Source organism: Pinus tabuliformis, chromosome 8, assembly GCF_031772625.1.
Source record: "Pinus tabuliformis cultivar Carrire ecotype Pingquan chromosome 8, CPIR1, whole genome shotgun sequence".
NCBI lineage: Eukaryota > Viridiplantae > Streptophyta > Pinopsida > Pinales > Pinaceae > Pinus > Pinus tabuliformis.
In genome coordinates, this window is record NC_142294.1 from 195,430,758 (window position 1) to 195,445,826 (window position 15,069).

General features: G+C 41.6%; 1 protein-coding gene across 3 annotated transcripts in view; it reads left to right on the forward strand.

The window, feature by feature from the left end:
• CEST (death domain associated protein) overlaps positions 1-14,337 on the forward strand; it is a 276,089-nt gene extending 261,752 nt beyond the window's left edge. For all 3 annotated transcript variants that reach the window (XM_089371940.1, XM_089371939.1, XM_089371938.1), the window contains 2 exons: positions 13,390-13,560; positions 13,792-14,337. In XM_089371940.1, the coding sequence (XP_089228066.1) occupies positions 13,390-13,560; positions 13,792-13,881 (261 nt within the window). In that variant the 3' untranslated portion in view covers positions 13,882-14,337. The remainder of the gene's footprint in view (positions 1-13,389; positions 13,561-13,791) is intronic.
• Positions 14,338-15,069: the final 732 nt, after the last annotated feature.

Genomic DNA, 15,069 nt, shown 5'->3' on the forward strand with positions numbered 1-15,069 from the left:
TACTGAAGAAAATTGGTGGGCGTTTGGGGAAGTTCTCGGCTGAACCAGCCAACTCCCGCAAGCATTTTTTTGCTGAGCCCAGTTGGATTTGATCCTGGGTCTATCATTCAGTTTATTTTTCTAATTTACATGAGAGATTTTCTGAAGTTCTTCACAGTGAAATCTGAAGTTGTTTTCGATAATATTTCTGTGCTTATTGCTGAATCTGGCTGTTAAGGGGCCAAAATCTGTAAATTAATCAGCTGTTTTGGGGTTTTAACTTTTGTTCTATATACAGATTTAAGATTAGGGTTTTATTTTTTATTTTTTTATTTTTATTTTTTTTATTTGCAGCTGCTCAGCCAGCAAATCCAAGCCAAATCGAAACACTCAGTTCTGAGCCAGCTTGCAGTGAAGGTGATACGTACAGGTCAAGTAACTGTGGTGTCGTTCCCTATCCACCGTCAAAGAAAATATACCAGCAAAATCTAAGCCTGCCTGCGTGACACGTATTGATGCTCAGGCACATTGCACTGCTTGCCCGTATTGCTGTCCCGCCATCATCTCAAGCTCCGCCTGCTAGCTGCGTCCTCCAGGAATTCTCTGTTTCCTTATTGCCATTCATAAATCTTTCTACGCGTGGCTTTCTGGGCGGACTAGCCAGTTTTCGATCCTCTTCACCGACGGCTTCTCATCGCAGCAATTTGCCTTCATATCAGTGTCCAGTTCTACGATTCCCATTCTCGATACGGGCCAGATTTCAGTCTCAGATCATCAAGCCAGGTTCATCGTGTCTACGCTATCAGTCATTGAAACTTGCAATATTACGATTCATTTAAGCCGCCGACAGGTAAAGTATCAAGCTAATCTATGCAACTGTCATCCTCCGTCGAGCTGGATCACAAGGTTTCTCCCTGCATGTGCTCAATTTTTCTCCGGCCAAGTGATTTACGAGTTCTGGTGAGGTGATTCGCATCAAGCGCAAGATAAGGAACCCGTTCCAAATCATTTTCAAAACGCTCAGGTAGCTTTGTCGTAGGGGCTCTCGGCTGTTATATTCTTTTTAGGGTTTTATGATTATGTATATATTTGCGTAGTTTTGGATTTACGATTATTTCAGGTTTCGTTAGGTTTAGATTTAAAATTTTTATAGTTTTGTTTTATATTTAGAATAGATTGTAATATTTTCTTTTTATTTATTCTTAGATTTTAAATTTTTATAATAAAAAAAAAAATTGAAAAATAATAGAGAATAAAAAGGAAAAGTGTTTTTGGTTTTGTTTTAAATTTTAAATTTAAAAATAATATTTTTTTATATAAATTTCTTTTTTTAGGGTTTTCATATAGTTTAGATTTAAAAAAAAAAATAAAAAAAAATTAAAAGATAAAATTTCCTTGGGAAATATTTTTGCCAGTTTCAGTCTTGGCTCGGGAATCACCTAGGTTTCATCTTTTATGCTGAGGTTGAAATTTTTTACGTGGGAATTAGTGTTTAATCTGATTAAATTTTCATCTGATGATTAATTGCATGAATGTGGTCTCCTGTTATTATTTTACATGGTTGTTCAAAGCACTTTATCTCTCGAAATCTAAATTTGCTGGAGTATCACTAAGTCGTTAAGCATTTTTCTCGCATTTGATAAAGGTTAATTTTCGCTCAGGCTTTGATGATAAATGATTGCTCCTAATGAGATCATATTTCTGCAGCATCTGGTAATCAAACGATTAAACATTTACTCCACAAGGCACTGGTCTTTTAATTTCTAAATCCATCTAGTGCTTATCATATCGTGTCTCCCAACCAGCTGGTCGACAGTTGGTCTTCGTCATATCATAGGGTCTACCCCCCTTAGCCGCGGGAGACAGGCTTAAACGGAGGGATCGGGGATCAGAGTGACAGCCCCCGGTCTGAGCGTTGTCGTGTCAATCTGCGCGACAATAGAGCCCAGTCAGGTTGACGTAGAGGCAGTTGGAGGCTACGTAAAGGCAGCCAAGAGCTCTGCAGAGCTAGAGAGGCCAGCATGTGAGACGCAGAGGGTTGAGGGGCTGACACAGAGGCTAGGAAAGCTGACGCAGGGCCTAGAGGCAGTGCTGGAGGATTTCGTGGGATAGACTGGGAGTTGGTGAGCTAGATAGGGTGACACAATCCCTATCAGAGTGACGCAGAGCAGTAGAAGCTGCAATTTTTGCTATGGAATCGTTCATTCGGTGATTAATCAGCTAGAATATCTATCTCCGGGGATAGGTACTACTGCCGAGGGCATTCTCTGTTGGGTGAGCCATTTCTAGCACCCTAGTTGTATTAATAATAAAACCCTCTGAATAGCTACATCGGTTTTCCCGCATTGGGCTTTTCTGGGGACATTGGTCCAGAAAGAACGGTGTCACTTGTGTGCTTGTTTACTTTCAGTTGATGATCTGTAGATGTTGATACTGTACTTGTATTTATTTTCAGTATTTACATAGTAAATAACTTGTTATTAATTGGACAAGTAGGAAGAAATAAATCAGATAGTACAGGAAGAATTTCTAACGGGTTAAACTTAGAAATTCCAACAAAGCCCAGGTGCACCATTCCACTATCTATTGTATTTGGCTTGCAGAAATATAATAAAATGGCTCAAAAGTTTTTCATTTGTAGTTTTCCTGTGAGTGCTTGATGAATATTTTGTTTTTGTATTTTGCTGCATAGAATATTTGTTGTTATCACTTGTATTTCCTATTTAGGATCATTACAATGGTATCAGAGTATGATCTTGCCCAGTTGTGGAGTAGCCAACAAGATCATGGAAGATTTGGGCATGTATGCACTGTGATGGTCGAACTATAGACAAACCCATGGCTCAAGGGAGAGTGAATATCATTGAGGGAAAAATGACCCTCACCCACTTTGACAGTTTAGCTAGGAGTTCTGTCAAAAAATGGGTATAAGAATTAGACACATATTTCCGGCTAAACCCCATATGGGAGGTGAACACTATTAGACATGCCACTTTGCACTTGGATGGAGATGCTATGGAATGGTTGTATCGAGGGCTGATCCCTTTGGGTCATGTACGTATCACATCCTACAAAGAGTTCACACAGAGGCTTGTGGAGAGATTTGACTGAAAGGACACCAGACCCCCTCAAAGGGAGTGGATAGGACGAGGAAAGCTATAGGATGAGACCAGGAGGCATTTCTACTGGTGGAGACCGAGCTTTAGATGTCAGAAGCTCAAGGAGGAGGTTGAGCAGGAGGACACGCAGGATGGTGAGGGGCACATCGATATACCCGGTGTGGTGCAGGAGTCACCATTGTTGGAGGCCTCTTTGGTAGCTCCAGTTGACACCTTGGTTGAGGGAGTAGAGCATACACTTGGAGGGCCATCTATTGATGAGATGCCAACGGTTGATGAGGTACCCAGTGCTATGACCCAGTTTCTAGACGATGGCTGCCCACAATAGGTTGATGAGGTGCCTGGAGGCATACTTGTCATTGAGGAGGTACCAGAAGAGACGGAGGGGTCCAGAGCGGTGACCGAGTTTACAGAGGATAGCTGCCCTCCACAGTTTCATCAGTTTCGGGCTAGCCTTCTAGCGTTGAGAAAGAAGGCCACAATAGTGCGAGAGGCCATTCTATAGCAAAATGAGGAGTTGGAGGGCATGAGAGCGGTTTGTGCTGAGTCAACGGCCAAATTGACTCGCGTTGGGGAACGGTTGGGTTCCCTAATGGTTCAGTTGGAGTGCACATTGGAGCGATGGGGCAACCCTACTTAGACATTACAAGTTGGTAGCACTAGCAGGTTACCACTACACATTGGAGAGGGAGAGGCAGAGTCACCTCGACATATTTTATGTGTTGACCAACATGGTGAGATGAGGCAACATGAGTTGCGCAGGGTGCATCCTTGGCAGGATGGAGGGTTAGTTCCATGTACGAGAGTTTATGCTCTCGATCCTTCCCTTAGGGTTGGATGGCGAGAGATATTGAGTTGGTATTTGGTGGAGTTGGCTAGGAGGTTAGATGCATCCATGGCCACAGCTCAGCGGAGGTTGTGGATTACCAGAGGGGCTCGAGGGCCAGACTGTTGTTGGGATCCAGGTGGGATTCTCCATCACATCGTGGAGTCAGTAGGTCATGGTAGCAGCTACGTGATGGACTCGGTGGTTGGGTGCACACACCTTTTCATATCCCCTTCAGAGTTCCTGACAACACTAGTGACAGGATGGATTGGCAGAGGAGCAGGCAGATTTCATGAGTTGTCATGGCATATTGATTGTGCATGGAGTCACAGGCTGATTAGCCTACTCTGGCAGGAGCTGGTAGGAGGAGGTGGCATTGGCAGACCACCGGATAGGGCATTACATGGATACAGTGCTCTCTCATTGGTATATTGGACACTGGAGCTACTGAGGATAGACACAATAGTGTCATTCCCATTGGCATGTGAGGAGTCAAACCACTTAGGTCTTTCAGGGAAGATGGGGAGATGTAGCCCACATCATGGAGGGATTACTAGCAGAGTGGTGGATGTGTTGGTGCATGCAGGATGGCATATGATACAGGGTGGTATGACTTATGCAGAGGGATGCGACTTGATGCATACAGACCCAATTTTAGGACCTAGCTTCCAGTGTTGTATAGAGGTATGCAGTGATGGGTAGTGGCTTGCAGAGGAGCATGGAAATGCGTGGTTGCTTGATGTAGCATCTTGGTTTGCATTGAGCAACTCACTTCGCATCGAGTACACGTGGGGAGAGCCAGATACAGTGACACAAGCTGGATACGAGATGGTACAGGATGGTACAAGAGTAGCACGTGGTATTTAGTGGTGTATAACGATAGGCTGCAGGGTACAGTGCCAGGTTGAGTAATACAAGGATACTCGGTGGGATGTAGGGGCATATGGTGCTGCACAACGAGGTCTTGGAGGGTTGCCTCCAAGGAGACTTATGGACGAAGACACTGTTCATACCTTTGGGTGTACCTCACCCAGGATCGACGGGAACGCAGATGAGCAATACTCGATGGTATCCATGGGGACTCACATGCTTATACCTCTTATACATCACTTACAAGCACAGACGATTTGGCTGTTGTCCTTTGACACTCTGGGTGCAAGCAGCTGGGGACAGGGAGCTCACCCGAGATATTGGGATGACACTCAACGCACTAGGGGAGAGACTTCTCAGTGGTAGCATTGGGTTGGTGCACGAGTTGACAACCACAGGTTGGGGGATGATGTGATCATCTGCAGGGGTGGCATATCATTCATCAGTGAGCCTACACTTGGGGAGCAGGTCACGAGGGAGACATGTGTCACTCTTTCCACAGGGCATGTCAGGACCATGCATGAGCAGAGGATACCGTGTACGATTGAGGCAACTTCCAGTATGTGTCTGACCTCCAGACATTGTATTGGCACATTATCGAGAGGGCGGATGGCAGACTCAATGGTGATGGTTGGCAGGAGCAGGATGGGTCTACATACACTGAGTCGATTGTGAGTATCAGATACCCATCTATTGGCTGCCTTCAAGGGGTAGTTATTTGGCACATGTGGCTTCCAACAGTCATCGGTACTACACAGTGGCAGGCACAGGGCAATTTAGCATGCATCAGATTAGTTCATGATATATGGGGCCTATATGTCGGTTTCATGTAGGGATTAGGGACAAGGAACAGACAGATTCTAGCAATTGTTAGAGCTATGCCGCAACAAGTCTAGCTATGGGATCTAGGGATTGAGTTGATTGATAGGACACTCCATTCTATGATGAGTAGGTTCATGCGAGAGAGTGATCTAGTTCACCTTGGGTGTGACACATGGGAGATTGTTGAAACCTCCATTGTATGGCGAGGTAGATTTATCTTGTTGCTGCTTAGGATTGAGATTGACAGTGGATGGGTAGACATTGACATCATGGAGATGCCTGGGCAGGATAAGCTTGGCCTTCACAGATATCCCACCATTAGGTTTTGGGAGGGGAGGATACAGTCTGAGCATGATAGGAGGTTTGTCATAGTCAGAGTGGCGCAGCGTGAGCATGGTGGCACCCTTCTGAGACTAGCATGGGATCTGGGTACAACAGGATTTGGCAGTTCATCTACCCTCAGGGGTGAGCTGCTTTCTACAAGGGGAGATCATTTAGATATTCCATTGGAATCTGGTGATTTGCTGTTGACATGGGGATCGTCACTAGTATGGCAGGATGTTCAACAACGAGGAGTGGTTCAGTGGCACATTTGGGACCCTGGCATTGGCTAGGCCAATGTTTGGAGCAGCAGGATATTGCTTGAGGACAAGCAATTTTTGGCGAGGAGGACTATAATGTTCCCAATTTTTGTGAGTGCAAAATTCACTAAGGAGTTTTGCCAATTTTTGGTGATATTAAATAAAAAGGAGAAAATATTATTTTGTGGGAGAAAAGTGGAAATTATTATTTTAATGAAGAATGGCGGCAAAGTAATATTTTATTAGTGGAAGGTGGGGACCACCAAGGGAGAGGACTAGCAATTATAAATAGAGCTTGGAGGCCTCCATTTGGTATCTTTGACATTTGCAAACAAACACTCATCTGTACACTTTGTTGTTTAGCAAGTCTACCGGCTGTTTAGCCACGAGTCTCTCAAGCGGGAGATTCAACCTCTACTTCGGGGGACCATCCATGCCCGCCCTAGGGAGGCTATTCTACAGGAGTTTTAAAGAGTTCCGAGGCAATAACACACATCAATAGCCAACGTAGAGAGGGGAGTGCGTATCTCTGGGCAGCCAGGAATCACGCAGAGGGAGTTTAAGACCAACAGGGATCTCATTGCTTGTCGGGAAGTTAGGGAGCTGAGGTAGTAGCATTGGGCAGGCATTTTCGCTAGAGCTTTCAGCTAGCTAAGCCAACATACCAGCAATTCACATTTTTGGGCAGAGGGACAACACAGAGGCCACTCAGTAGAATTTTGTGGTGTTTGGGAGCAGGTGATCCGGGCCAAGAGTTCATCTGGGAAGTTAGGAGTTGGATAGCAGGAGTGAACCCAACATTTTGGAGGACTTTGTAGAGGGATTTGCAGGCAATTTCTAGTAGGTCGAATTTGGAAGCCATAGCTAGGGTGAGGCTTGAAGGGGGTCGAAAAACAAAAGTAAAAACTAGTCAAATTACCTTCTGGGTTTTGGCCAAGGAGTCCGGGGTTAAAAGCATATAAATTTCTGGGTGATTTTCGTGCACTTTCAGCCATTCGAAATTCAACAGGGCAACAATTTTCTAGGCAATGCCGTGCAGATTGGTGCAACAGCTGGGCAGCCTTCAGCTCAACCATTTTCCTACTGGGGTTTGGTCTTGCTTGTCGATTGAGACAAGCCCAGGTGCACCATTCCACTATTTATTGTATTTGGCTTGCAAAAATGTAATAAAATGGCTCAAAAGTTCTTCATTTGTAGTTCTTTTGTGGGTGCTTGATGAATATTTCGTTTTTGTATTTTGCTACGTAGAATATTTGCTGTTATCAGTTGTATTTCCTATTTAGGATCATTACAAAATGAAATGTTTCAACTTTCACGAAGCATCATATTCATAATTCATTACCAATGAGTTATAATTGCCAACTTCAAACTTAAATTGTCATATATTGTTTACCAAAAATATCATAATAAATATGAAAGAGTAACAGTTATAAAAACTACTAGAAACTAGAAAAGACAAGTAGAATTATTATCCACTGCTTCCTGTGGCCTTTGCCACGAGAAATGTCTAATTTCTGAGAAACTCATGGTGGTCTATTGGGAGTCTCCTCCTGCATAGTCAGACAAACATGTCCAAAACTAGAACCAAAAGGCACATGACCTCCATGTGAGGATGTAGATGGAGGTGGCGACAACAAAGGCAAATATTGTGGAACTCAAGCACTGCTACTAGATGATGAAGGTGGCATGGTTGTTGTTGTTGCTTCATCATCATCTTTCAAAAGTTCTATTTCCAATTCTTCTAGATGTAGAGGTCCATCCTCCAAATTATCTTCCTCTAAGTTGTTGTTCCAAGTCATATATGATGTATCATCATGAGCCCAGTCACAATAATGTGTCAACAAACTCAAGTTGTGGTGCACAATAACCAAGATTTTCGCTTGGTTTTCATTGAGGTTGTTTCTTCTCACATTATGGATGAAGCTGTAGGCGCTCCAACACCTCTCTGCAGAAGAAGTATTTACTATTTACAACCTGTGAAAGCACTCTTTTTTCCAATTTTGCCAAAAGTCCATGGCAACCATACATGTCCCACCATGTGACAACATCCAGTCTGTCCCTATCTTCCATTGCATGCAAAGAACCAAACACTCCAGTGCTAGTGAAGTATTTGCCTAATTCAAGACGCAATCTAGCACACTCCTCCTTGTCAAGGACCAACTTGTCTAATGTTGTCATATACGCATTTTGTGCCTCTAGATCTGTATGGGTTTTATTCCTAACCCCACCTCCAAGTGCAGGTTTTCCCAACCAAGATGGAGAGTAGTATTTTGGCATAAGGATATACACCAAGGCATGTAGTGGAACATTAACTTTATCCGACCATGCACACACAAAATTGTAAATAACATCATACAAGTTGGGATCTTTTGGCTGAAAAATATCTAAAATTAGCCCCAACATGTTATCCATTTGCTCATACACCTCCCCAATCATTGGTGCATCTATATCTGCAAAACGAATCATGTTATAAATGGGCTTAGTGTATTGCAAAACTTCCCTCACATGTGCTCAAAATAGACCATCAAGAGGATCTCCTCCACCTCTTCAAAACCTTGCCTGTCGAGTGCAGTGAGAGCCATGTCCTTTAATACCTGCCAGTGTTGACTTGATACCATGCTAGACAATGACTCTCTTAGCTTCAAAAGGCACTTGAAGGTTACGTAATAGCTAGCAAATCTAATGTTCTCAGTCTTCAACCACTCCAACCTTGAGTGACTGTAGAAAAGCCCATGGGTATTGCTATGATTGGTAATAAATTTTATAATTCTCTTGCCTCTCTTGTGCAAATCACCAATCCATCTATATTGAGGTTGTTTGTTCCTAAAAATATCATGCATCAAAGGTTCATTGTGTGAACCAAACACCCAGACCAAAATATGTTGGGGTATTTATCCTCAATGATTGCTCCTGTTGCCTTACAATTAGAAATGTTATCAATGATGACTCATATGACATTGTATGGCCCAATACTTTCAATTGTTTGAAGTAATGGTTTTGCAATGTTGATGGCGGTCTTGAACTTTTTTGAGTAATCATATGCTGAAAGGAAGATTGAACCACTAATAGACACACCAAGAACACTTATCAATGGCTTGCCTTTTACATTTTTCCAACCATCAGATACAATGGACACCCCATAGTCATTCCAAGAATTTGTCAATTCACCTAAAGCATGTGATATTTTGGCTTTTTCATGATCAAGTCCCACGGTTCTAGCTATATCATAACCAGGGCTCGTGTATCTTTTAGGGGCATCATTGATGGTGCTAAACATTTCATGCCAATAAGGTGAGCGAAGAACATTGAATGGTATCCCAAATGCATAGAGAAACTGGAATTTTTTTGCATCCACATCATCCCTACACCGTTTATCAAGGAAATTTGAGATGGTTCTACACCTTAAAGGGATGTCTGTGCATGTGCCTCCAAATCCACTACCATTGGTGGATGTCGATGGAGTTCTTAGTCTATGTGATTGTGGGCTAGTGGTGTCATGTGCAAAGTCACCCTATGATCTTATAGATTTGTATTAGGCTTCCTCCTCTTCCCTTGTGTATTTGGCTCTTTGATGTTGTGACACACTTCCACAAGTTTCGATTCCTATTTGTTTATTTCCATCCCATGCCATTTTCTTACAGAGATGCTTTCTGGCACGGGGTATGAACCTATGTAAGTGTTTTTGCAATGCACGCATGTAAATTTAGTGGTTCCACTCCCTTTCCCTCCTGAAAGCCTAGTAACATATTTCCACAAGGGGGTTTGGTCTACTTTGGTTTTTTTCCCTCATCATCTCCACTCTCATTATCCTCCTCCTCCTCTTCCTCTTGGTAGTCCTACTCTCTAGGGTTTTCAAATCCACCACTACCCACTTCATCCTCTTCATCAATGCTTTTGCTTCCCAACACTATCATAACAAGAAAAGGAACCAACATCAAGAGAATGCCAAGCCATATAGCCATGATGTTTGAAGTTTTGAACTTTGGTGGAGTTATAGTTTCTTGCCTACAATAAAATGGAGGAATGGGAATGGGAAAGAGAGGAGAGAACATCTTTCATTTAACAATGAACATATACAAAACACAAATGCCACATGGAAAATAAAAGAATGGGATTAGAGTCTAGACCTTACCTCTTTGGCTCTCCAATTGTGCCTTCAATACCAAGCTCCAATCTCCCTTGCAATCTTCAAACAACCCTCTCAATCTCAAGCTCCAATCTTCCTCTTACTCACCTCAAGCTCCAAATGCAAATGATGCATTGTGAGAGGGGAGGAGAGCTTTTATTTCTTTTGGCCCTAACTCACCCTCCCACAAAAAAAATCAGGCCCTTTTCTTTGTCATATGAGCGCTTTTTGGCATGCGGGAGTGGTCAAGAGCAATTGCTCCCCGACTTCTCCCGGAGTTAATAATTGGCTCCGGGAGCGAACAAGAGCTGACCGCTCTTGTTCGCCAACCACTCCCTTGTTCGCTCCCAAAAAGGCAAGGAGCGAATTGTTTTAAGGGAGCGAACTCCCAAGGTCGCTCCAAATCCGCTTCCGAGCGGAGCGTGCTTCGAGAGCGGATTGGGGCGGCCAGGGGGGAGGCGCTCCCCAACAGCCTTGGGTGGAATCACTCCATATCTAAATCATTGATCTACTCATTTTAATTGATTCTCTTCCTACCAGGGCTCCTCCCATTGATGAAAGTCCGTAAAAAGCAAGGGACCTTGACTGAGGTGATAGTGGGTCATTGTCCTGTTGTTGTCACTTAGTCTAGTAGTTGTCCCTTAGGTTTCCCTTAGGGCCCTGCGAGATTGTGTGGTAATAGTCTCCATACAAGTTATGACCAAGTCACAAGAGTTGTGCCCATTTGAGAACAAGGATATGCTTCGAGACTTGAAATTTCAGAGAATAATTTGATCATTGATCTTAAATCATGAGTTCAATCCTGTTGGTTTAACTCATCAAATCTCCTTTAGAAGGTTTTGATCTTGAGTCGATTCTTGACCAACTGAGGCTCTTTGTAATATGAAGGTCGTTTTACTTAGTGCAAAAATATTATCCAGATGAGCTCGGATCTTCTTGAGGTGGGCTCTTTCTGCGATGATTCTTAAACCCCTGCAATTTAGATTTGGCCTACCAGGGATTTCAGACTAGGGCTTTTTTCAATCCTTAGCCATATTCCTTTTATTGGCTATAAATTTTCTGCTAACATTTTGAAAAACCTTTCGTTGCCTTATGAGGCCTTCTCGGTCTTCCTGAGGCTTCAACAATCTCTAAAATTTAGACTTTTGAGGATTTAAGGCTTTCTGAGGCATACTGAAGTTCGATTTCAGACTATCATACAAACCTTAAAAGAATTCAATCAGAGACTTGATTTGGCCTTTAGGACTGATCTTCCATGGAGTAAAGAGATTCGATCTTTCACTAGAAATTTCAACCTTCTTGAGTTCAAATTTGGTCTATCCTGCAAGAAAGACTTTGAATCTGCTGCTGTTATATTCTTTCTTTGCCTCTGTAAACACCTTGCTGCCCTTCAAGAATTCTTGTCCTAGATTAGTCCTGTGCTTCTAGTCTTCATAAGGGTCTTGGCCCTCTTTACTAGGCCTGTAATTACCATGGACTAATCACAGTACTCCCCACAGTAAACTAGCCCAGAACTTCTCCTTAAGAACTTGTTCAGCAGCTCTTTAAACTTGGCCTAGATAGAACTTGTTCTTCAACTAGCTCTGATACCACGTTGGAATTTGAACTACAGTGATGAATTTCTGATCATGATAATTACTTGTGACTCTTATATGTGTTGTTTTTCATTTAGCATTTACTTCATTTAATTAGGTCATCAAGCAATTATACAAGTACAATGCACAAAACGACAAGAGACACTAGAAATTAGGCCAGTGGCCAGGGCAAAACCCACAAGGGGAAAACCCAGCAATCCTTTCCTTATAGAATCTTTGTCAACAAGAGAAATCCAAGTCAAACTAACCAGTAACCCAAGTGCCAAGTCAGCCCTCCATCTGTCCATAATACTGTTCACAAGATTGTCCACAAATCTGTCCTTAGGATGCCATATATCACTGAAATAGAGTGCCTCAGGAACTTTTCTCAACCACAGAGAATATGTTTCAGGAAGTTCGTACTTCATCACATAAATACCTGCTTCAGAGCTTGGGTCTGTGCTTCAGGATCTGCCACAGGAATCTCACGTTATCACTGAGAGAGGATGCTACAGAAAACTCACATTAACCAGAAGAATGTGCCTCAGATTCGTATGCCACAGACCCGAATTGCTTTCCACAGAAGAGAGACCCGAATTGGTTGCCAAATGGTGGATGAATGGTGCCAATATATAGTTCTTTCCTCATGATAAAAGGTGCCTCTAAAGGCTGAGCTGACTTGACTTCTGTAGGGCCGACTTGGTCAACTTGGGGACACAAATAACCTTCAAATTCTATTTTTCTTTTTCCTTTTAAATGTCCAAATGGGACATGATAAAATACTTTTCTTTTGACTCGAATAAATTCTTTCCGACTCATACAAAATCATAATGACAAATATACATTATGAAGACCGAACCTAGTTACAATTCCATCACCCTTGATTAAATATATCCATGTTCTTTATAATTGGATTTCTGAGTCTCTGACTGCCTTTGAAAATGGATTTGAACTCAAGTGCCTTATGACGTCCTGTATTATTGTTGTTATACTTTTATAATTCGTGTTGCAAATATCTCCAATTTCTCTCAGCATTTCTGATTTCTCCTGAGATATTTGGGTTACCGATATGTCAGATATTTTCAGAATTCTTTAGGTCTAACTTTATTCAGTCTGATATTTTCCCTAATATTTCCAATAAGTTTCTTTTTGTACCCTTGGCGACATTCACTGAAATGAGATTTACAACAAAAGTTTTATTATATGAAAGGGAGTGAGAAACCTTAAAAGTGATGTTGTTTTCACATTATAGATGTTGACCTCGTAGCGTTTATTTGTGTCTCAGATATGTTTTGAGGCTTCACATTCAAATGAAAACTTTGTTCCCTACCCTAGCCAATGGTTTGATGATTGCTTATTTGGAACTTGCTAATTGATTTTCTTTCACTGAAATTCCAAATTTCAACCTTACCATATGGATTATTGAATGGTTCTTTTGCTTAGAAGGTTGGCTTTTTAATATTGGTCTTTTTGTTTTTCTATAAATTTTCAGTCAGAAGTGGTCAGTAAGAGGAATCCTATGCAATCACCATACGCACAAGCAACAAAAACTGGTGTTGACCCAAAAGTAGCTGCACAAAGGGCTAAAGTTGATTGGGATGCAGCAACTGAAATTCCCACAGAAGATGAGAAAGATACAGATGGTTCTTTACCACCTGCTGTGGTAAGCCATCATATAGCACCACCATTGCTCCTTATGCATGCATGCATGTTCTTGTGCATGTAAGAGAGTGAAATATTGTGCATGGTTTGATAGACATGACATTTTTAATAATTTTTATGATACCATCTAGAGGTCTTCATTTTTAGTAGGATTAACAGTTGAGCATTTATTTATTGCTTGAAATTTGAACACTTGCATTTCTATCTGATCATTCATTGGGGATTTTGGCAGGGTTTCAGTGTACTATATTTGATCACAGGTCTGCCTGTCATCATTGGAGTAGCTGTTGTTTTGGTTCTTTTCCTCAATTCTCTGCAGTAAAAGGTCATTATTGTTGAGTCTCATGTCTCACAGTTATTACAGTTAATATTAAATCTTGATAGAACCAAATATCCATTTCTTTGTATTAAGCCTAAGCAGAGAGCAAGTTTCAATTCATTATTCAAATTCAGGGGAATAAGTAGGAGGAAAGGGTAATGAATGTACCTGCATGATGACGACTGGCCAGTATGGACCAACATAAAGTTTATCTGTAAAAATTATAAATATAGATTTTGAGGGAATGTATTCAACATAAGAAGCATATACCTGGGTGTAGAGTAGGTGATCTTAGTCAATAGATTCAAAAATAGTTCTCTATGGCAAGTATACAGAGGCCCCTGTCAACTTCAAGCAAATTCTTGAAGTTTCCAGCAATGTAAGTAGCATAGGTTTAATATCTTGTGAATTAAATAACCAGTCGCCTTCAATACAAGAAAATGGGATTCTTAAATATTATTGCTTGTACGCAGACAATATTTTTCTTGTCACATCACCATTTACATGTGCTTTTCTGAAAAGTAAATATTGAGAGCCATGATATCTGTATCAGCTATGAAACTAAGTAATAGGACACAGCCCTAAGGATGATGTGTCCGTATCCTGCGTGCCGGACATGTGTCCTAAAACGGGACACATGCCAAACATATGTTGGACGCGTGCCCTAGACGTGTCTTACCAGTTTGAGTCAAAGTCATTTTTTCCTTGCTATTTTCACTTTCAGCTGCACGGAAAGAGCTCTTGCACTCTTTCATTGTGCAGATGAAAGGTAAAATCAAGAGATTCAAGAATCAAGTGTTTTACAAATGTTCTATTTTCTAAAAAAAACTGGATATCTATACCTATATTTCATTTTTCCATTTCTAATATATATATATATATATAACATGTGCTTCATGTCTTCTTTCCAGGGTCAATGTGTCCCATGTCAAATATTCGTGTTTCCATATCGTTCATGAGCCATGTTCTCGTGACATAGCTTTGAATTGGTCAAAATACTAGAACAATTGTTTTGAGAGTTTTACCAGACTTATCCATTTCTAAATGACGTTTCGGACCAGACTACTATCATCCACCATCAGGAATACTATGATCTTCATTTCTTTGTATTAAACCTAAGTAGGAAGCTAAGTTTCCATTCATGATTCCTCTTCATTATTCAAGTTAAGGGGAATAAGTAGGAGGAGAAGG